General features: G+C 37.6%; 1 protein-coding gene across 1 annotated transcript in view; it reads right to left on the bottom strand.

Annotated features, from left to right (window-relative positions):
* TANC2 (tetratricopeptide repeat, ankyrin repeat and coiled-coil containing 2) overlaps nt 1-23,867 on the bottom strand; it is a 291,625-nt gene that overhangs the window by 34,434 nt on the left and 233,324 nt on the right. The window contains exons 9-11 of the mRNA XM_081791317.1: nt 18,834-18,959; nt 1,724-1,795; nt 652-744 (exon numbers count right to left, since the gene is read on the bottom strand). Coding sequence (XP_081647443.1) covers nt 652-744; nt 1,724-1,795; nt 18,834-18,959 — 291 coding nt within the window. The remainder of the gene's footprint in view (nt 1-651; nt 745-1,723; nt 1,796-18,833; nt 18,960-23,867) is intronic.

The raw sequence follows: 23,867 nt of genomic DNA, 5'->3' as shown, positions 1-23,867 counted from the left end.
TTCAGGTCCAAGATGACTTTATATTTTGTGTCAAAAGGGGCTTTCGTGAACATGACCAATGCTAATTTATAATATGGAGTAAGTACAGATGCAATTGAAATGCTTAAGTTTTTGAGAAAAATTCTCTTAAGATAACTTGTTCTCCTGTTGACGTAATCTCTCATCATATTTTATTCTACTGAGAAAGCTCTGACATTTTAAAAAGTTATTTAAAAAATTTTCTAAAAATGTAATCAATTCACAAAAGCCTCAAGGGAAGAACAGATAAAATTAGCCCAGTACCATATGGTAAAACAACTGTAGATGCCAAGAACAGCCTAGAAACAATTTCTGTACCTCAGAACCTAAGGCTTTTGTCAGCTCTATATGATAAAAGAGAGCCCTACTTCCTATGTTCAACAATAAATTTAGGGCATACGAACAAGAAAGCACTTTGGCCTGCGTTGTGGGACATGGAGGTAATGGATGTTCTCTGTGGAGTTCATATTCCTTAGTAAATGTTTGTTTGGGGTACCAGCTGGCTTCCAAGAGATTTTCTAAGGCACAAACACTGAAATAATCTATGAGAAATTACCACTGCAACTACAGCTGAGCTAAGGGGAAAAAAATGAGCTAATCCATACCACTTAGTAATGTGTGTGGCTTTCTTACCCCTGGCACTCAAGAGTTGGCAGTCCTCAGGCAGCAAGACCATCCCGTCCCTCTCAAAGCATTCTACTAAAGTATAGCAATATCCGTAATTCACTTCAAAATTCATAAAAAAAGATGCATGGGTAAAGAGATGGGCAGTTGGATAGACAGATGATAAGACAGCAAAATGTTAATGATACAATCAAGGTGGTGCGTATATGAGTGCTGATTGTTAGGTTCTTTCTTTTTTGGTGTATCTGAAAATTTTCCTAATAAAATGTTGAAGGAAAAAACATGGAAAGGAATCACATTTCAATACGGCACACAAATAAGACAAGCTTTGGAAAGTAGTTTTTAAAAGGGTTTAATAACAACTCCAGACTCAGATGGGTGTGGGCACCTCTTCAGTGTGTGCATCTCTTCAATGCAAATCAGTCTTGAGGCAGACGAATGAGTTCTCTCTAGGAAACGGTCTCTGTGAGACCATCAATAAGTATAACTACACATCTAAGCTTATAGAGAAAATGGACCTTTCTTTCAGTGAAGCAAAGTGTAAACATTAAAAAAACAATAACACAAAGTGCACTGAGGCTAACAGATCAGCTCTGCCCAAATGCAAGTACAAACAGCTGCAGTAAGTGGAAAAGGAGAAGGGGAAGTGGAGGCAAACGAGCTCTAACTGGACTTAGACTAAAGCATATTTACTCATGGAAAACAATCATGAATCATCCTAAAAGAAGTCAGTCCCAGGCCTGGCAGAAGAAAGGGTGTGTGTGATACAGCCAAGGCCTGGTGCAAACAGGAGCAGGGTTGTCTTTCCTAGCATTCTCCCACAATGACTGTAAAGTCTAGCCTGGAAGTACCTCTGTTCCTCTAACAAAGGATAGTTTCAGCCTCATCCTTAGGATTCAGGACATGTGTGCCCTTCTCGACACAAAGCAGAGAAACACATGTGCTTCAGACAAAACCTGATATCACCTCAGTCTCAAACATAAGTCAAAAAACATGCTTATTTTTTTCTTCAGAAATGCTTAAAGTAGGGCAGGAGTTGATTTGTCTACTGAATTTTGAGAAAGTTCACTCTACCATTTACAGGAGTCGAATCTCTTTAGGGTCTGTTGTTTATTCCGGCTGCTCTGGATAGGATTCCAGTAGGCAGCTATTCCTACACCAGGAAATGAGTTTCTAAAGAATGTAAAGCAATTTTGAAGAAGGTCCTAAAAGACAATCTAAAGATAACAGTCTGAGAAATGTTCACTACAGATAACTGCTGTTTGAGGAAAAAAAAAAAAAAAAAAAAAAAAAGAAAAGGTTAAATAAAGCAGAATCACTTTTCAGGTCAACAAGGAAACACAGCAGAGTAGGTAAAACTAGACTCAGAGCTAGGATCCCTCGGTGTGTATCCTGTCTCTGTTACTTACTGGCTGTGTGACCTTAGGACAATTACTTGTGCTCCTGAGATCTCAGTTTTCCTCATTTTAAAAGTAGGGATAACAATGATACTGTGGGGATTAAATGAGTTAATATATGTGACATGCCTAGGAAAGTATCTGGTGGTTAACTGCGTTAGCTGCTACCACCATCGACACCATCAAGACAGAAAGACATCCAGAGTAACCATAACAACCCCCCCCGGTCCCTGACACACTCATTTAAAACAAAACTCAGCAAAAAGGATACTGAGAACATACTGACTCTCTTTAAACCCTCTTCCCTTCTTCCTTTTACTACCCAACATTGTGAAAGAGCCCTGTTTGCTCTCTTCACTTGCGCAGCAATCGTGCATTCTAGCCTGACTTCCTCTCATATTATTCAGCAGTATATCCGCTGAGACTGTTTTGGTTAAAGTCACTGAAGTATGATTGTATGAAGTATAATTGTTAAGTATGATGATTTCTTTTCCCAGTCCTTATGCTTCCTAACCACTCCTCAGTCTTTAACACTTTTAACTAATCCCTACTTTTTGAAATACATTCTCCTCTTAGGCTTAACATGACAACATTTTCTTCTAGTTCTTTTTTTTTTTTTTTTTTAAGTATTTATTTGTTCACTTAAGTAATCTCTACACCCAACATGGGGCTCGAACTCATGACCTTGAAATCTTCTGACTGAACCAGCCAGACACCCCTCTTCTACTCTTTTAGTCCTCTCCTTCTGATGTATCTTTAATAGTTCCTCCTCTTCTGCCCATCCCTAAGATAATGCCAATACTAGGTTCTATATTTTATTGTTTTGTTCTTCGTGATCTCCCTGGATAGTCTCAAAGGAATAGACTAATAGCTTTCACAACTATCTAAGTGGTGATGGTTTGTATTTCTATTCCAGACCTCATTCCCACACTCCTACACAGCATGTCCAACTATTTACAAAAGTTATCCTATTTGGCTTTCTGATAGAAACCTCAAACTTCAAATGTTGCAAAGTTATTGTCTCACTCACCTTAATCTTTCTATTCCATTTATTAATAACTCAGTTAACGAAGTATCACCCATTTGCCTGGTCTTCCCAGATAGAAACTTGGCACTCATCAGGATTTCTTCTTCCTTAACCTTTACATCTAATTTGTCACAAGTCCTCTCAATAGTTCTTGAGGACTATTTCTCAGATATAATTCCTTTTTTTCTTTCCTATTCCACTGTTACTAGAGTAGCGTACCCTTGGAGGAGGTGCTGATCACTCTAAGTCTCAGTTTTGTCATCTGTAAAACGAGGATAAGAAGAGTATCTACCCCATTAGGTTAAATGAGAACAGGTATGTTAAGTTCTTAGCTTAGAATCTTAATCCTCAATGAATGTCAGTCACATAGTTTAGGTTCTCAACATCTCTTGCTTTTACTATATCCTTAAAGAGGCTTTTATTCCTCCCGTATATAGAGCTACCAAATCTCTCTCTAACATGATCATGTCAACCTCCACACTCTAACCCACAAGTCGTCATCTCACCCTATGTTAATCACCGAACCTATTAAGTCCTTATTAACTAGTACAGTTCTTGTCATTCGGTAGGTATATTCAATAACATTTAACAAATGAATTCATGAATGAAAATAGTTAATATGGATTTTCCATCCTTAACCACAGGGAAATATGTATACACTTTGCTTTGGTAGAACAGGAGGGCTTGAGGGAGGCAGTTATAGGATGCAAATAGAGGTCTTTGAAAATCACTGCTCTGTACTATAATAATAAAAAGAAATGGATCATTTGTTTGGCACCTTTCAGGGATACATTTCTGTTTAAAGGCAACTATCATAAACCAGTGGACCATTAAATAGCAGGACAAAGAAGAAAAAAATGTTATTTTCCAAGCTCTGTGAATATCACAGGCAAGGCCTGGATATTGACCAAAGCACACCACAATCAAGAATACTATTCCTACAGGAAGCTGGGTGAAGGGAGGAAATAGTGTCCTAGAGCTAATGCCCAGAGAGGACAGGATAGCTAGCTATTTCAGAGAGGACAGGGTAGCTATTTCTTCAAAAAAAATTTTTTTTTAACATTTATATATTTTTGAGAGAGAGAGAGAGACCAAGCATGAGTGGAGGAGGGGCAGAGAGAGAGGGAGACACAGAATTCCAAGCAGGCTTCAGGCTCTGAGCTGTCAGCACAGAGCCCGACGTGGGGCTCAAACTCACAACTGTAAGATCACAACCTGAGCCGAAGTCAGACGCTTAACCGACTGAGCCACCCAGGAGCCCTATGGATAGATATTTCTAAAGACTATTCTTGTTTTCTTTTAGAAAAGTTACTGAGAAAGCTGGAGCCACACAAATCAGTTTAGTAACTGAAGTCTTGCTAACGCTACATGTGAGATTTACTCTTGTGCTAGAAATGACCATATTTAATTCTGCATCACTACATGTACAATACATAGTTTAGTTCAGAGAACTCAATTCTTTTTTTTTTTTTTTTAATTTTTTTTTTTTAACGTTTATTTATTTTTGAGACAGAGAGAGACAGAGCATGAATGGGGGAGGGTCAGAGAGAGGGAGACACAGAATCTGAAACAGGCTCCAGGCTCTGAGCTGTCAGCACAGGGGCCCGATGCGGGGCTCGAACTCACGGACCGCGAGATCGTGACCTGAGCCGAAGTCGGCGCTCAACCGACTGAGCCACCCAGGCGCCCCCAGAGAACTCAATTCTAACTACCAAGCTAGTCATTTTCTTTTTAAAGTATATATGTATTTTTTAATAATTATTTATTTTTGAGAGAGAGAGAGCGCGCGCGCAGGGGAGGGGCAGACAGCGAGGGAGACACACAATACGAAGCAGGCTCTAGGCTCTGAGCTGTCTGCAAAGAGCCTGATGGGGGGCTCGAACTCACGAACCGTGAGATTATGACCTGAGCCAAAGTCAGTCACTTAACTGACTGAGCCACCCAGGCACCCCTCAAGCTAGTCATTTTCTTTTTTTTTTTTTTATTATATGAAATTTATTGTCAAATTAAGTTTCCATACAACACCCAGTGCTCATCCCAAAAGATGCCCTCTTCAATGCCCATCACCTACCCTCCCCTCAAGCCAGTCATTTTCTAATGAGAGATGAGTTTATGCTCTGGTCCACTTCACCTATAATTTTCTTTTTAAAACTATGACATGAATTTCTATTCCTGCCCAAGATGGAGTGAAAAGGACTATATTTACCCTCCTACCCAAAACAATCCCCAAACAGACTTCTAAACAAAGTATATAAAACAATGGTTTTCAAGACACTAGACATAGTCAATGAAAAATAATGATTCCTGAGAGAGGGAAAACAAATAGGCAAATCCTATGCTCACTTACTGCCTTAAAAGAATTTCCAGACCATGATGTAGGGAGGGAAAACCCAGTCTGATGCTGGCAGACTCCCTGAGTTGAGGATATGGAACTGAGAATTCAGTAAGACCAAGGCAGCAAATGTTCAAAGGAAAGAGTTCTGAGAAGGTGAGAGCAAAACAGTAATAATTCTGGAGATGTGTGAAAAGTAGAGTACTGATTAGCACATATATGTGAGAAAATTGCCCAAAGCCAGGAAATGACCTATCCAAGAGGATTAGAGGGAAAACAGCCTGGTGCTTTCATAGGGCCAGAAACAGTGCTTGTTACTTGCAGCCAGAATGGAAAACCTCACAATTTACAGGACACTGGCTAGGATATTCAGAAAGGTCTTGTCTCAGCAGTATAGAAATTTAAGACCTATAATAAATATTGTTCTGGGTCTACTCAACAAATCTTAAGGACCCAAAATTAATCATATTGTTTTCAAATAACTTCAACATTCCTGAAAAAAGCTGAAGCATATTTATAAGAATACAGGGGCACCTGGGTGGCTCAGGTGGTTGGACATCTGACTTTGGCTCAGGTTGTGATCTTACGGGCCCTGTGCTGACAGTTGGGAGCCTGGAGCCTGCTTCGGATTCTAGGTCTCCCTCGCTCTCTGCCCCTCCCCCACTCGGCTCTCTCTCTCAAAAATAAACATTAAAAAAATTAAAAAAAAAAAAGAATACAAAAATATCTAACATTCAGTAAGGTAAAATCTACTATGCCTGGCATCCAAACAAAGATTGTTAGGCATGCAGAGAGGCAGGAAAAAAAGAACCACAATTAGGAGAAAAATCAATCAAGTCAAACTGATCCAGAACTGACAATGATGTTAGAATTATCAGAGAAAGATATTAAAATAGTAATTATAACAATATTCTATGTGTTCAAAAGTAGGGATATGGGAGATATAAAAGACCAAAGTGAACTGTCAGGAAAAAAACCCTACAACAACAGAAATGAAAAATATACTAGATGAAATTACTGATTTAACAGTACAGAAGAAAGGATGAGTGACCTTAAAGACATAGGAATATAAACTATCCAAAATTAAACATACAGAGAAAAAACATCCTCTAAAATAAAAAACCATCAGTGAACTGTGAGACAACTCCAAGTGGGCAAATATAACTAGTAAGGTGGGTGACAGAAAATATATTTAAAGAAATAATAGCTATAAAATTTCTAAATCTGATGAAAGCTATAAACTCACAGATCCAAGAAGTTCAATGAGCCCAAAGTCCAAGATATATGAAGAAAATGACAAGGCACGACATAATCAAATTACTCAAAACCAGAGATAAAAAGAAAAATCTTAAAAGCAGCCACAGAATAAAAAGACATATGAAGTACAGAGGAACAAAAGATAAGGATGACAGCACATTTCTGGTCAGAAACAATGCAAATAAGAAGACAGTGGATGAAGAAGTTGCTGCGGGCAAGATCAAAGAGATTTTTGCCTGCTTTCTCCTCGAGGATTTGGATGGCTTCCTGTCTTACATTGAGGTCTTTCATCCATTTTGAGTTTATTTTTGTGTATGGTGTAAGAAAGTGGTCCAGGTTCATTTTTCTGCATGTCGCTGTGCAGTTTTCCCAGCACCACTTGCTGAAGAGACTGTCCTTATGCCATTGGTTATTCTTTTCCTGCTCTGTCAAAGATTAGTTGGCCATACATTTGTGGGTCCATTTCTGGGTTCTCTATTCCGTTCCATTGATCTGAGTGTCTGTTCTTGCGCCAGTACCATACTGTCTTGATGATTACAGCTTTGTAGTATAGCTTTGATCTTGCCAGCAGCAACTTCTTACTCAACATGTCTCCAGAGGCAAGGGAAACAAAAGCAAAAATGAACTATTGGGACCTCATCAAAATGAAAAGCTTCTGCACAGTGAAGGAAACAATCAGCAAAACTAAAAGGCAACCCACAGAATGGGAGAAGATATTTGCAAACGACATATCAGATGAAGGGTTAGTATCCAAAATGTATAAAGAACTTATCAAACTCAATACCCAAAAAACAAAGAATCCAGTGAAGAAATGGGCAAAAGACATGAATAGACACTTCTCCAAGGAAGACATCAAGATGGCCAACCGACACATGAAAAAATGCTCAACATCATTCATCGTCAGGGAAATACAAATCAAAACCACAATGAGATACCACCTTACACCTGTCAGAATGGCTAACATTAACAACTCAGGCAACAACAGATGTTGGTGAGGATGCAGAGAAAGAGGATCTCTTTTGCATTGTTGGTGGCAATGCAAGCTGGTGCAGCCACTCTGGAGAACAGTATGGAGGTTCCTCAAAAAACTAAAAATAGAACTACCCTACGACCCAGCAATTACACTACTAGGCATTTAACCACGGGATACAGGTGTGCTGTTTTGAAGGGACACATGCACCCCCATGTTTATAGCAGCACTATCAACAATAGCCAAAATATGGAAAGAGCCCAAATGTCCATCGATGGATGAATGGATAAAGAAGATGTGTTGTTTGTATACACACACACACACACAATGGAGTATCACATACCCAGTGAAAATTTAAATTTATCTTTCAAAAGTAATGGTGAAATAAAGACTTTTTCAGAAATATAAAAGCTGAAAAGATTAATCAGCTGCAGATCCACAATACAAGAAATGTTAAAAGTCCTCCAGGCAGAAGAAAAATGTCACTGGGTAGAAATATGGATTAACACAAAGAAATGAAGAACACCAGAAATGAGAATTACAAATCTTAAAAAAAATTCTTTGTGGTCTTTACAACAAATGGTGTTTGAACAATTGGATACCTATATGCAAACAACAACAACAAAACAAAAAACCCCAAAACAAAAACAAAACCCAACAACAAAACCTCAAAAAACCACTTTCACATATGTTATGCACCATATATAAAAATTAAAATTAATCATAGACCTCAATGTAAAACCTAAAATTGTAAAATTTCTGGAAGAAAATATAGGAGAAAATATTTGTGACCTTTGGTTAGTCAAATAAATCTTAGACACAACACAGCCATCATGACAAAAATTCATAAATTGGATTTCTAAAAGCTTCAGTCCTTCAAAAGACACTGCTAAAGAGAATGAAAAGACAAGCCATACTATGAGAAAAAATATTTGCAAAGCCTATATCTGATAAAGGACTTATATCCAAACTATATAATAAACTCTCAAAACTCAATAACAAGAAAAGAAACCCAATAAAAAGCGGACAAAATATTTGAACAGATGCTTCTTCACCAAAGAAGATACTCATCTGGTGGCAAAAAAGCACACAAGATCATCAATATAAGTACAATGTCATACAGATCTCTAGAACTTTCTCACCTGGCATGACTAAAACTTTACACCCATTGAATAGCAACTCATTTTCCCCTCCCTGCAGGCCCTAGCATCTGCCATTCTATTTTGTGCTTCGAGGAGTGTGACTACTTTAGATACCTTATATGAATGAAATCATGTGGTATTTGTTCTCCTGTGGTTGGTTTAACTTAGCATAATGTCCTCAAAGTTCATCCATGTTTTAGCATGTGACAGTATTTCCTTCTTTTTTAATGGCTGAATAACATTCTACCGTATGTATATGGCACATTTTCTTTACACATTTATCCATCAATGGATATTTAGGTTCTTTCCACCTCTTAACGATTGTGAATAATGCTGGAATGAACATGGGAGTGCACATATCTCTTTGGGATTCTGATTTCAGGTTTTTTTTGATATATACCCAGGCGTGTGATTGCTGGATCATATGGTAGTTTTATCTTTAATTTTTTGAGGAACCATTGTGCTGCTTTCCATAGTGGCTGCACCATTTTGCCTTCCTAACAACAGTTACCAAGGGTTCCAATTTCTCTATCTCCTTGTCTTGTTCTTTTCTTTGTATATGTGTTTTCCAACAGCCATTCTAACAGGTGTGAGGTGATCTATCATTGTGATTTTCATTTTCATTTCCTTCACAAGTAGTGATGTTGAACATCTTTTCAAATACCTGTTGGCCACCTGTAGGTTTTCCTTGGAGAAATGTCTATCCAAGTCCTTTGCCCATTTTAAAAATCGGGTTATTAATTTTTTTGCTATTGAGTTACAGGAGTTCCTTATATATTTTGGATATCTACTCCTTATCAGTTATATGGTTTGCAAGTATTTTCTCTCATTCCACGAGTTGCCTTTTTACTCTTTTTAAGTACTCTAAAAAGATATCCATATATATTTCATATTATAATTCAACTTTCCCCTCCTTATCTTAAACATAGTTTAATATGTTTATTTATCTATTTCTTCTTTGTTAATTACTCTACCTGTCCTTGTTATGGTTCAGTTAACTCAGCTAAAAACATACTGAGTTGCTGTCTGGGACTCTATATGGAAAAGGGTCTGACTGTACAGATTATTGTGTTAATTCTCAACTAGGATGGAAGTGATTTTAGTCCTTGTTTTTGAATAAGTTAATAAAATTCATTAAGTGCTGTCTAGGCAGTTTCTCGTACGTTATCTAATATATCTACTCCTTTAGTTCTTGTCCACCACCTGTTCTGTTTCATGGTCCATCTGGCAGTGTCCATTTTGAGAAACAGTATCAATAGAGTGAATTTTTAAGGTACTAACAAACCATAATCTGTCTTCTCCCAAACTACTTATTTTTATGGTTTCTGTATTAGAGAAGGATGACAGCGATGATAACTGTAAGACAGAGAAATGACATTATCTGAGCTGCTTTTTAGAAGGATTAATCTGGCAAGCCAGGCATCAGCTTGATTCACACATGGAAAAGACCAGAGGAGGGAGACAAGCTAATTAGCTGTACTGAGAATGGAGAACATGGGAAGAATGTGAGAAACTAGGAGAGTAGAATCCTCAGGGCATCATAAGTGACTGGATGTAGGAGATAATGAAGACAGTGATTCAAAGATGACTTCAAGAGTTAAAGCCAGGTGAGAGGAAAATTGGGGCACTATTAATAGAAATGGGGAAGTAGAAGCTAGTTTGGGCTGAGTCACACTGGTACCTTGTCTGATCAGAGCCGCCACAGTCATTGGCAGTTAGTGCTGATATGCAGTTCTCTCCCCCATACCTAATGCATTAGAGTCCTGAGTATCTACAAAAAACCATTGTATTGTTACATTATTACATGACTTATTGCCTTTTATATTATACTGTCTATAACACTATACAGTACCATGGTTAAGAGCACAGGCTCTGGAGTCTGCCAGATATGAAATGAATCCTGGCACTGCCCATGACTAGACATGTAACCTTAGGCAAGTTATTTAACCTCTCTAAATCCTGTCTCCTTATTCACTGCTTAGATCAAAGGGTTGCGAGGATTAAGTAAGAACATGTATAAAGCTCTTAGCACTGTCTCTACAAAGAATAAGAACTTCAGTAAATGCAAGCTATCATTTTTATATCTGTTTAAAAGTGTCCCATTCTCAACATTTGTCGTAACGTTTCAAGAAGTCCATTGTATCCTACTAATGCGGGGATAAAAAAGGGAAGAGGCTTATTTTACTCTAGTAAATAATACTTTGAGTCTTTGAATAACTGCATATTAAATTTCAGCTCTCTGACATAGGTCTTAAAGGAAAACATTTGTTGAGAAAAATCTGGAGTCACTGCTGACTGGAATTTTCGGAAAGGGAAGAAAGATCTCTGGAAAATAGTAAAAGAAATCAGGAAAACCCAACTCTCTCAAATGTCACTTTTTATTGGTTTCCTCATGTTGAATACCTCAAAATGTAGAGAAAATATAAAAACAGTAAAGCTTTTAAAATGTGAAACATTTTATAAAATAATTATGTAACTATGTCAACATAGTTTTGTGCTATTAAATTGTTGGCCTTGAAGGTGAAACCTGAGATTTATTTTTATTGGAGCATCAAAACTGGTTAATTACTTGAAATGTAAGGTTAAACATTTTTAAGTGAACATTCAGTGATGAAATAGCCATGGTCCTACAAAGGAAATTCTCCAGTTCTATATTTTGTTTTATCTTGGGAAGTTATTCCATAAAAAAACTTTTAGATACAAGATTGTAAAGCTTGTATCATTTTACAGAATCAAAAAATGTTTTTGCAAAGTGTTACCTAAGTAAATTTACTCGTGATATGATTACTTTAATAATATTTATTCACTTTTGGAGAAAATAATGATAGATTAACTGGGAAGGCGATTCTTTAAATCTAATTTAGCTCATGGGTGCCTGGGTGGCTCAATTGGTTAAGCATCCAGCTCTTGATTTCGTTTCAGGTCGTGGTCTCTTGCTTTGTGGGCTTGAGCCCTGAGTTGGGGTCCATGCTGTTTGGGATTCTCTCTTTCTGTCCCTCTCCTGCTTGTGCTCTCCCTTTCTCTTTCAAAATAAACTTAAAAAATTTGTTTAAATCTAATTTAGATCAAAACATCAAAATGTCATAATGGTTACTTATTTTTCTTTATTGCACTTAAGGTATTTAAGAATGTTTTCAGGGGCACCTGGGTGGCTCAGTCGGTTGGGCGTCCGACTTCGGCTCAGGTCATGATCTTGCGGTCCGTTGAGTTCGAGCCCCGCATCGGGCTCTGGGCTGACAGCTCAGAGCCTGTAGCCTGTTTCGGATTCTGTGTCTCCCTCTCTCTCTGACCCTCCCCTGCTCATGCTCTGTCTCTCTCTGTCTCAAAAATAAATAAATGTTAAAAAAAATTAAAAAAAAAGAATATTTTCAGATTTATTCTTGCAGACTTATCATGATTAGAATCTCTCTCATGTTACTTCACAGGCTTTCTTTTCTCTAAGTAGTGTGTTATTATTTTTTTTAATGTTTTATTTATTTTTGAGAGAGAGACAGAGCACGAGCAGGGGTGGGGTGGAGAGAGAAGGGGGGGGGCACAGAATCTGAAGCAGGCTCCAGGCTCTGAACTGTCAGCAGAGCCCGACATGGGGCTCGAACTCACAAACCGCGAGATCATGACCTGAGCTGAGGTTGGACGCTTACCGACTGAGCCACCCAGGTGCCCCTAAATAGCGTGTTATTTAATACGAGGAGTCAATCTGTGCCTATTATAAGACTATGTGTTTTACAGTCTCTTTCTTCTCTTAAAGTTATCTCTCCCTTGTGGGTCTTGTGAGGGAACTTTGTTGTATATTAGCTACTTTTTGAATTCTCACACTTTAAGATGAAATTTACCAAATAAGACTGGCTTACATAAAAACAAGATCTGTGCACCTATCTAGAGCTACTTTAACAAGTAGTGATCTGCTTTTAAAAAACCATACCCAGACTACTCCAAAAAGCATAGTTTCTAGCAGACATTCAAAGATATCCAGGTTGAATACTACATTTTCAAATTTTTTTTAATATGAAATTTATTGTCAAATTGGTTTCCATACAACACCCAGTGCTCATCCCAACAGGTGTCCTCCTCAATATCCCTCACCCACCCATCCCTCCCTCCCACCCCCCATCAACCCTCAGTTTGTTCTCAGTTTTTAAGTACTTTCCAAAAGAGCTGGCTGGGGGTGCAAGGGTCAACTTCATACAACTGAATATGACAATCTATGCATTTAATATTTACCTGTAGGCAGTTACGTGCATGCAACCTTATGTTTGGATTTTAAATATAAAGAAATAAGTTTAATCTTGTAAAAACAAAACAATGAACAGTGAGAGAGAAGAGACTGATGGAAGTATTCTCTTGTAGATGTGAGAGCCAGCCAGGTCATGATCAAGATGACTCACAACCTCAGGGGTGTGTGACTCAGGAGGCTAATGCAAGAATATTAGCTTCATGACATGCATCTTAGTCATCTTCATAAAGGATTCATTGTTTTGGAAAAGTAAGGGCCTCACAAATAGTGTGAAACACTGATTTTATTTGATGGAAATTCAATTCTTTGCTTTGACTAAGCCACGATAATTGTGGCAGGGTCAATTTCACAGAAATTCTGCCAATGAGTCAGATTATCATTTGCACATATGCCCTCTCACTTAGTATCTATTAAAGCAGCTATTAACTAAATCCAATGCCTATGAATGGCCATTTAGTAACAGGATTCAGTACAAGTCCCAAGGAAATGAACATACATTGGGAAATAAGTTTTAATTAGGAATGTGTAATTTCTTAAAGCAGAACAGTGTAATTATGATTTAGCATCAGGCAAGTTAGAGTATTACCATTAATAATCTACTGTTAATTTACCCCAAGTAGCTACTATTTGAGGTCAGTATGCTGTGATTTGCTTTGTGTATTTTAATTCTCCCTTGTCCTCTTTACATATTCCATCATAAGATTTATTATATTTATCTTGGTGGGTGGGTGGATGAGCTAATGGGTGATGGGCATTAAGGAGGGCACTTGTTGGAATGAGCACTGGGTGTTTAAGTGATGAATCACTGGGTTCTTCTCCTGAAACCAATACTATACTGTATGTTAACTAACTTGAATTTAAATACAGAAATTAAAAAAAAAAGAGACTTAAAAAAAAGATTTATTACATTTATCTATAAAAACCAATAACCTTTATCTTTCCTTTTGCTCAGCAGCAAACTTCGTTTCTGTCTGTCTCTGTAGAAGAAGATAGTCCATTAAGATGGTCAGAAAGAGTGACAGGTTTCAGGTTGGTTACTTCAAGCATAACTCCACATTAACACAATGGTGATGAAGTTTTTAAAATGGACCCCAAAATAATTTTAAAAACTTGAGTTAAAAACTTAAATAATGTTTCATATTAATATCTCTCAAAGACATTAGGATTTGGGACTAGACAAGGCACTTATGGTTGGTTAGCCAGCTCTATATTCCACACTGGTACATAATCTGCTGTAACTATTTTATCATTAAAGCTCAGGTTCTTGGATGGTTGACAGCTAGGAATCTAGTAACTTGCTGCAGCGGGATCCTGGACAGTGCACTTAAATGACCTTTTCCCCATTGTTGGGCTGGGTATCTGGAAACATCAATTTCGGTAGAACAGTTGTTCAAAACAGCTGTCTTGAGAAGTAAAAGAAAGAGACTTTTTACTAATGAAGCAAATGTTAACTTTTTTAAAAATTTTAATTTTCTATTTTGTATTTTATCTCCCTTCTAGTCTTTTTTTGTGTGTGTGTGTGTGTGTGTGTGCAAATGTTAGTGTTAATACCCCACTTGTAGCTCAGATGTTATCCAGCAACTTCTGCTTCAGTGGTCAAAACACTATCACGATGATCAAACCATTGCAGTTATTATTAAGGTAACTATCAAACGAGCTATGCCTGTACTCTTTTTATTAATTCAAGCAAACATTTATTGCATATGTACTCTTTCTGGCATTAAGTGTTGAGTTTCATACAAAATGGTCAGCAGACAATTACAATGCCACTGTGCATCAAATCTGGGAATAATCTGTAAGGTGTTAGTCACTGCACTGAAATAACACAACTAAAGAACATCAGTGAAAACAGGCTGGTCCTTCTAACACAAAGTTATAATAAATGCTAGTGATAAGATGAGTAAAGAATTATACACTGACAGCTTAGAATTCCAGAACGAAGGTATCTCCTAAAACCTAAGTGAATTCAGGACAAATATTCAAAAAGTACTTGCAAACAAAGCTGGAAGAGTAGGGCCTGTCAGCTACAGGAGGTCCTGCCAGCTTGGAAGTGTAAAGAGCTGGGAAAAACTTAGGTAGACAAAGAAAGACAAATACCTCATGATTTCACTTATATTTAGAATCTAAAAACAAATGAACAAACATCTCTTAAATACAAAGAACAAACTGGTGGCCACCAGAGGGGAGGTGGGTAGGGGGATGGGTGAAATAGATAGAGGGGATTAAGAGGTACAAACTTCCAGTCATAAAATAATTAAGTCACGGAGATTAAAAGTACAGCTCTCTGCCTGTTCCCTTAAACAATGTGTTTATGAACAACTTCTAACCAATTCTAAAACTAACTTTTTTTGCATTTCTGTAAATAGAATGTGTGGTCCTTAAACATGTAAAGGCACTTATCTTCAACTGCAGTGGTACTCTCCAAACCAGTGGTTCTTAAAGTGTGATCTGGGGACCCCTGCGGGTTTGGAAGATACTTTCAAGGGCGTCCACAAAATCAAAACTATTTTCATAATACTAAAAGGTTACTGTATTTTTCCACACTCATTCTTTTCCAAGTACAGAAGAATTTTCCAGAGCTTATATGATTATTCACAAAGAACAGGTCTACTCTTGTTTTTTTTTAAAATGAACAGATATTTTAACAATTTCTCAGTTTTAACTTCTAATATGGTAAATATCAATAGATATAACTCATATAGACACAAGCTTTTAGGGTCCTCAATAAACTTAAAAAAACGTTTGTTTATTTACTTAGAGAGTACACAAGTGAGGGGAGGGGTAGAGAGAGAAGAGAGAGGGAATCCCAGGTAGGCTCCACACTGACAGCGTGTGGGCTCGATCCCACAAACTCTGAGATCACGACCTGAGATGAAATCAAGAGTCAGATGCTTAACCAACTGAGCCACCCAGGCGCCCCAAATCCTCAGTGATTTTTTTAAGTGTGTAAAAGGGTGCTGACAACCAGAAAGTTTGAGAACCACTGCTCTAAACAGACTAGTGCAAGAATGCCTGAAGTGCCCAATAAATGATTTATACCTCTTCAGACATATCCTCAAGAGTATTATTTCAGATCATCTCCATACTTCGAATCAGCCAGCAAATTTAGTAGCCAGGCTACAGTGTACATGACCATTCACTACCTCACTACTGAAGATTGAGGGTCATTTAAAACCCATCACTTGTGATTTATTTATTTTTTATTATTTATTACTATTTTTAATGAATATTTATTTTTGAGAGAGAGAGACAGAGTGAGGGTGAGCTGAGGAGGGGCAGAGAGAGAGGGAGACACAGAATCCAAAGCAGGCTCCAGGCTCTAAGCTGTCAGCACAGAGCCCAACGCAGGGCTCGAACTCACGAACCATGAGATCATGACCTAAGCCAAAGTTGGATGTTTGACTGAGCCACTCAGGGCCCCCTCCCTCATCACTTATGATTTAAAACCCATTTAACTGTGATTAAGAAACTATTTCATAGGATTTGAGTAATACTTTAAAATAAAGAAAGATATATCTTTAATGTACAAGGATTTATCTTAGTGTATACTACAAAAAGTTTCAATCACTTTACTATTTTTTGGGGGGTAAAGTTGTTTTACTTCAACCGCAGCCAAAGAAAAATACATAAAACAAAAATATGACTGCAATTCGTATGTTCTTTTAAGTAAAATAGAAAGCATTATGTGACATGTTTCTAAAATTATGCCAGGAAAACAATATGATTCTGTTTCTGTGATAAAGTGCAATGTTTTGGATGTAAGAAGCACAAATTATAAAGGTTTGTCAAGCAGGTCTACAGAAATATAAGGAAAGTCAATCCAAGTTTGCTTTCCTTTCTTGTAAATGTGTTTCAAGTCATATGGTAAGACACAGAATTCATTTGTAAACAGCAATTAAGATAACATATTGCTTTTTGAGGGAAGATTAGTATGCTAATTTTAGAAGGCAAATACTGGTTAGTAAATATCCAGTCTCTTACGGATTAAAGCACTCAACTGAATGGTATGTTCTAACCATTTAGAGTGCTAAAAGAAAAGGTCTTGAAAGAAATGACAACTTTAAGGAGCTGAAACACTAATATCATAGCACCTGTATCAATGGAAAACTGTGTCTTTAAGTTCTAGTGTAAACAATAAGATGAGACACAATCTGTAAAGGATATACAATTGCTTTTGTTAGGAATGCATTATTTGGGCAGAGAGCTCCCTAAAGATTTAGGCATGCTTTGAAAAATCGTTGGATTTACTTTGGTTTTACTGAATGTTTAGGCTGAAGCTCAGTGCAATAGAAAAGATTTCTGTTGTTTTCTAGATACAAGTGATACCGGTGTCTAAATATCAAGCTCACTAGAATACATCTGCCAAAGATCTTACTAAACCTTTATACAGAGTGGAGATATACCATCAAGTATCAACAGAACCCAACACAAAGGGTTCTCAAAACTACACAGCTCAATACCCAGTGCTCATCACAAGTGCCCTCCTTAATCCCCATCACCTATGCCCCTCTGGTAACTATCAGTTTGTTGTCTATAGTTAAGAGTTTGTTTCTTGGTTTGCCTCTCTCTTTTTTCCCCCTATGATCATTTGTTTTGTTTCTCAAATGCCACATATAAGTGAAATCATGTATCCAACCTGTTTTATTACGGCTATGCATTCTGGTTTTGGCACAAATCATTTATTTAGTCTTTTGACTAGATTTATTCAGGCTTTGGATATAATCAATCTATCAGCACTAAAATAAAGCTGAATGCAATTCCTTTCTGGGCTAGAAATACACAACTGTATCTACTAAGCAACTAGCATGTGGTTAACTGAAGAAACGGTGAGCAGGATGAATAGGATTGGGAACTAAAACTGACTGAGGTCATCAATTCACTATAGTTGACTGAGGTATGGTAATTGCAGCAATACAATCAATTATTTTATGCTCCTACTGGGTCATTGAAAAACACTCAGCATAATGAATTCCAGAATGGAGAGCAGGCATGAATGAATCCTTTCCTGTGTGAGTTATGCATGTGGTGCCATATAGATTAGCACTGGACAAGGGGTGAGGAGGAGACCAAAGGAAAGATGAACATAATCTATAAGATAAAATTAAAAATGCACTTGGGGGAGTAGAGCTATGGATTACTAGGTACTAGAGGAAGCAGACCATCTATTTATTAAGGCTACTGGAGACAGTTTGGTTCATTTTGAACAAATAAATAAGAGGCACAAGCAGTGATACAACAAACAGGTCTCTCAATTAGACTGTCTTTGAAATGATCAACAAAATGAGAGTCTTTGAAAAGATCAGGTTCCTGACTGCAGAAACATGCAGTATGTATAAAGAGTGTAAAGAAACAGGTGCCTGAGAAAAGGACTAAGTTGTTTAGATGTTGCCAGGACAGGACTAAAAGCACTGTCTGAGACTCCAAGTAAATAAAAGTATTGTCCGTCACTAGAAATGGCCACTAGAATGAAAATGAAACACATTCTCTACAAAACACGTAACTATTAGCACCAAGTTCACCTGGGTGACTAGGGCTGAAGTTAGTCAACACTCACTTCTGAAATCCAGGACCTTAAAAAGGTTGTTTCCCCCATCACCACTTTTACCCTTGTTTTCTTTCAGAATTTCCAGGAATCAATGCTTCCAACTGTTCAAAATTACAATGTATATGATGAGTATAATGTATTTGTGTTTATCTTTCTATTCTATGGTTATAGGCTTATGGTTAAGGGAGACTTAAGTGAGCATGGAAACTGGAAACAAACTTTTCGCCTATTGCCCATTTCCATTTTCGCCTGGGCATCCCCAGAAAAAGCCCTTCTGGGGTTCTAACCTCTCAGATCCTGTTGTGTGCGAGCACCGCCCATGCTCTGCCTCGGCATTCGAAGAGAAGTTCTCAATGGTGTATGTCTCTGTTCATCCAGGTAAGCAAGGTCCTCCAAGTGGGCAGAGCTTGTGGCTGACAAGACAGAAAAGTTCAGTCAGAATACGTAAGCTTAGAAAACTTACAGTTAGTCTGTACCTCCCAAACTTGGGAATCAGAGGTTACTCCAGCATATATATTTACCAGGAGTTTTGCTGAACTCAATGTCCTCACCAGTGTCTAGAACATGTGCCAGGGAAAAAAATGTCAAGAGTTGTCTTCAGCTCCTTCATCACTATCAACTGCCTGAGCTTATGAAGAGTACTGGCAACAAGTTAGCAAACACATTAGTACTCGATAACAAAGATTATTAGTTTTTGCTTCTTTTGGGTCACAGATGCCATTTGTAGAACAAGGTATAAACATCATCAGATTGAGCTGTAAGAAAAACATGAAGTTCTATTTTCAACATTTTCCCTTCATGTTCAAGAATGAAACATGAAAACATTCTGAAAACATTTTTCACCTGTATGTATATATTAGAAAGATGGGCACCTGGGACAACAGACTGAGAACTGCTAAAGAGCATTTAGGGAACTGTCAATGTCCATGAATTCTAAAAAGCACTTTGTTGCCCTCTGAACATAGGTAATAATGGTCTCCCATTGAATGAAGAAACCCTTTAACCCAGGCACAACACAGAGAGAGAAAATGGCACAAGAAAGGGGGATAAACGGGTATTGGCACTGCTGTATACTGAGAGCTGTTGGGTCCATTCACAATAAACCAAAAAATGAAGAAATTAAGAATCAGAAAGTGCTGGGCACAAAAATAGTTTTTAACAACAACAACACAACCCCCAAACTTCTGTCAGAAAATAATTATTTAGAGCTTATAAATTATTAATGAAACTGTTGATTCAATCTGTTGCCAATTATGTAAGATACTGTGTCGGGGGTTACTCAGTTATTCAATGACAATTATTTACCCAGAGTTTACTGTGTGCCAGGCCCTGTTTTTGATGCCCTCCCTGGCTTAGCTGCCAGTTTGCCTCTGGTGACTGTTTTGAGTGGGTGAGAAGAAACAAACTGAGATCATTCTTGGCTGGAGAGCTCTAATGAAGTATTGTCCACATCCCCAATTGAGATTAAGACACAAACAACAATACACAGTGGATTATGACTAAGTGGCACAAAGAAAGTCACAAAGTGCTCTCTGGGCTGAAAAAGGGAGTGAAAAGACAGAGAAAACAGAAAAGAGAGAGAGGAAAACAGAAAAGAACAAGAGAGAACATGTGCCAGAGATCTATATTCCCCTCATCCTTCAACTAATGCAATTAGCTTAGTTACTTGGGTCTACTGGAAACCGAGATGACAGGAACTTAACTAGATCACAGATATACTTTCTATGAGGAAATAAAAGTCTCTGGAAGCTAGTCTAGGGAACTAAACCAAGAAAGGAAGTCAAATGCCATGTTACACATCAGTGGGAGAGTCTCAGAGGAATAAGAGATAATCTTGATTTCCGCATTCTGAAATTAAAACTATCCAGAATAGATAACTATTTAATCTTTTATTTAAAAACACTGGAGACGATGACTCTTATACCGTTCCCACTGGGAGAGTAACAGAGGAATAAGAGATAATCTTGATCTCTGCGTTCTGAAATTAAAACTATCCAGGAAAGATAACTACATGATTTTTCATTTAAAAACACTGGGGACGATGACTTACACCATTCCCACTGGTACTCTAATGTGGTTCTGTGAATTAGTTCTTTCTGAAGTTTAATAGTGTCTCTCCTGCTTTAATCAAAGTCTGTTTTGTTTGGTTCTTCATATGTGTAGATATCTCCCACCACCCCTCAAGGGGGGGAACCCTCAGAGGTCCCATTCCCATAGAGCTCTCCTTGGAGCTCAGAAATATTAGCATCAGCTGAGCAGGGCTCCTTTCACAGAGATCGGAGTTTCAGCTTTGTGGGGCCTTTCTTCCAAGTTTCTATAGTTTAACAATCCCACCCTCCTCTTGTTCCACAGGCTCAGACGTGGTAGCTGCTTCTGGCAGTTGCCAAACCCATACTACCTCTGTGTTCTCTTTTTACCTTTCCAGTTCATTTAAACATAGTCTACCATTCTTTATATATCGAATTTTCTGTTAAAATAACTGTGGTTCCTGCCTCCTGGCTAGCCCCAACTGGTACAGAATAGAAAATAATGGAGAAGCAATCCTTTCAGATATGTATGTTGATAATAAAGCAGCATCACAGAATGAAGATGTGAGAGGAATCTTAAAGGTCATCTGGTCCGGAGGTCAGCAAACTAAGGCCTGTAGATGAATTCTGGCCTCCTGCCTATTTTTGTAAATAAAGTTTTATTGGAACACAGCCTTGCCTATTCATCAAGTATTCATTTACAACAGAGTTGAGTAGTTGCCAGAGAGGCCATTTTGGTCTGCAAAGTCTAAAATATTTACTAGATGGTCTTTATATACAAAGTATTTTGACCCTAAATTAGTTAAATCCCCTCATTTTATATATTAGGAGACAGTAGAGTGACTTGTCTACAGTGAATCACTCATTTATGGCAGAGTCTGGCCTCAAAACCAGTTATCTGGCCCGTCAATCCAGTGAGTGCTATTTGCCTTGTACCATCTCTCCCTCTTTAAAGCTAAACAGATTTAATTCTCTCTTAAGAATCTTAGTTTTCATCCCTTCTTTATCTTTGTCACTTTCCCTTAACTCTGTTTTTTATGGCTTCAAAGATAAGTAATCAAACTTGGGCAATAATAAAGACCTTGTATGCAAAGTGAAGAGGCCTGTCATTGCAGGCTAATAAATCTCTAGGCTTCAAATATTTTCCACAGTAAGAAACAAAAGAACAAATAAAAGCTCCAAATTTGTAATTTTTTTTAGTAAGAAAAAATACGTAAAGTTACTTTCTAAAGCTGATAAACTGAAGAGTAATATGAAAGAAGTATCAGTGACAATGAGAATCTTTTACTCACATTAAAACACAATGCAAACAAAACCTTAACAGGTGGATGAGTGTTAAGTTTTGAATTACCATTTTGGCAATATTTGATGGCACATTATATAATTTTAAAGCAAGGTTCTCTTATTAAAATGGTTCTACATGCCAACACACTAACATGGTTTGATACATTTTAATAAAAAGACATTTATTTCATTAACAGTGGGCAGAATGATAGAGAAATATACAACATGGAGTGGAGCAAAAAGCTGTGTTAAGAAAAAAAATCCCAGGGTCTTTCTTTTTTCTATATTATGTTCATCTATGACTCTTTTAAACATTTTTTTTTAATTTTTTTTTACGTTTATTTATTTTTGAGACAGAGAGAGACAGAGCATGAACGGGGGAGGGGCAGAGAGAGAAGGAGACACAGAATCGGAAGCAGGCTCCAGGCTCTGAGCCATCAGCCCAGAGCCCGACATGGGGCTCGAACTCACGGACTACGAGATCGTGACCTGAGCTGAAGTCGGACGCTCAACCGACTGAGCCACCCAGGCGCCCCTCTATGACTCTTTTAAAGGGAGCTCTATACTTTGAGTACAGATTTGAGCAACAGTTAGATAATCCATTTTCATTTGTCTTTAATGGAAAGATCTGGCAGGTCCTTTTAGCCACAGCCTAGTTTTCACAGTGTCAGCTTTCTATTCAAAGAGCTGCTGGCAACATTTGTTAAATATAAATGGTTAATGTGAACTTAACAAGTTTTGCTAAACTAATCTTCACCATCACAATTCCTAGGAAAATGGACATCAATTGTTCTACTGCTTTATTTCACAAGATCAAGAAATGTCATAAATATGTTTTGGAATGAGCACATGTCTCACTTTCAGCCAGATGACATTAGGGGAAAAAGACAAATACTACAGTCACTGAATGAACAGTTCATTCCTTCACGAACCCAAATACTCATAGGCAAACAGTGAACTAAGGAAAAGCAGTGATCTTTGGTATTAAGGGCTATAGCTCTGAAGCCCTGATTCAGGGCACAGATTTGAAATCAGCCGATGGGGAACTATTGTTTTAATCAGGATTGCAAATACATTTTATTTAGTGTTACTTACATCTATTAAAACATTTGTTCTTTTTCTTATGTTAGCAATTAAAATCTTTTTTTGTTGATACCTGAATCTATAACAATTTTATTTATCAAATATTCCAATATTTTTTTTCACAGCCTTTCTTCCTTATTAAATCATAATTCTCCTTAGTCTTATTCTGTTTCTCACTGCTTAATCATTTTCAAAATTCTTGCCCATTATTTAAAGGAATATGAGATAAATATTGGAAAGCTGAGGCAGGAGACCTGAGATTCTGTTTGCTGGGGCTCTGTGTTCTGCTAGTTGTACACATTTACTCTCCCTCATAATCTCTTGAAACTTCTATTTGCAAGCCACTTTCTGAGAGAAAGTCTTCGTCTTAGTTTGTCAAACATCTCAATCTTTGTCACAAAATTTGCTAAGGCTATATTTTCTCTGCTTCCCTGACAGATCCTCTAGTCAAAATTAATTGCTTCTCCCCTTTAGCAACCACATACGTATATTGCTAGTTAGGACCTATGTTATTCAGCAACTTGCTTACATGGCTGTCTTCCCTTATTATAGTAGGTTCTTGAGGGTGAGAAAGTAATGTCTGATTCATCTTTGATAACCCTATCCCCTCAGAGTAAATCAGAGTACCGTGCACATAATGCTTAATATAGAACTGAATTCCAGCCTGGTCCTACGTAGATTTAGATATATCTGGCTCTGTCCTCACCCTCTTCATTGCTCTGTTTAATGCTTAACGGACATCACTATGATAATATGCTCAGCTCCAATGATGTTCATATAACCAACCTTCCTTCCTCCCTCCCTCCCTCCTTTCCTTCCTTCCTTCCTTCTGATCCCTCTTCTATTTTTTTCTAAAGTACATATCGCTTTCTACCATGCTATATAAATTACTTACTTATTAAGATTATTTTATTTGCCCTGGCTAGA

This window comes from Panthera onca, chromosome E1 (genome assembly GCF_046562875.1).
Source record: "Panthera onca isolate mPanOnc1 chromosome E1, mPanOnc1 haplotype 2, whole genome shotgun sequence".
Classification (NCBI taxonomy): Eukaryota; Metazoa; Chordata; class Mammalia; order Carnivora; family Felidae; genus Panthera; species Panthera onca.
This window is presented reverse-complemented; position numbering and strand designations above follow the sequence as displayed.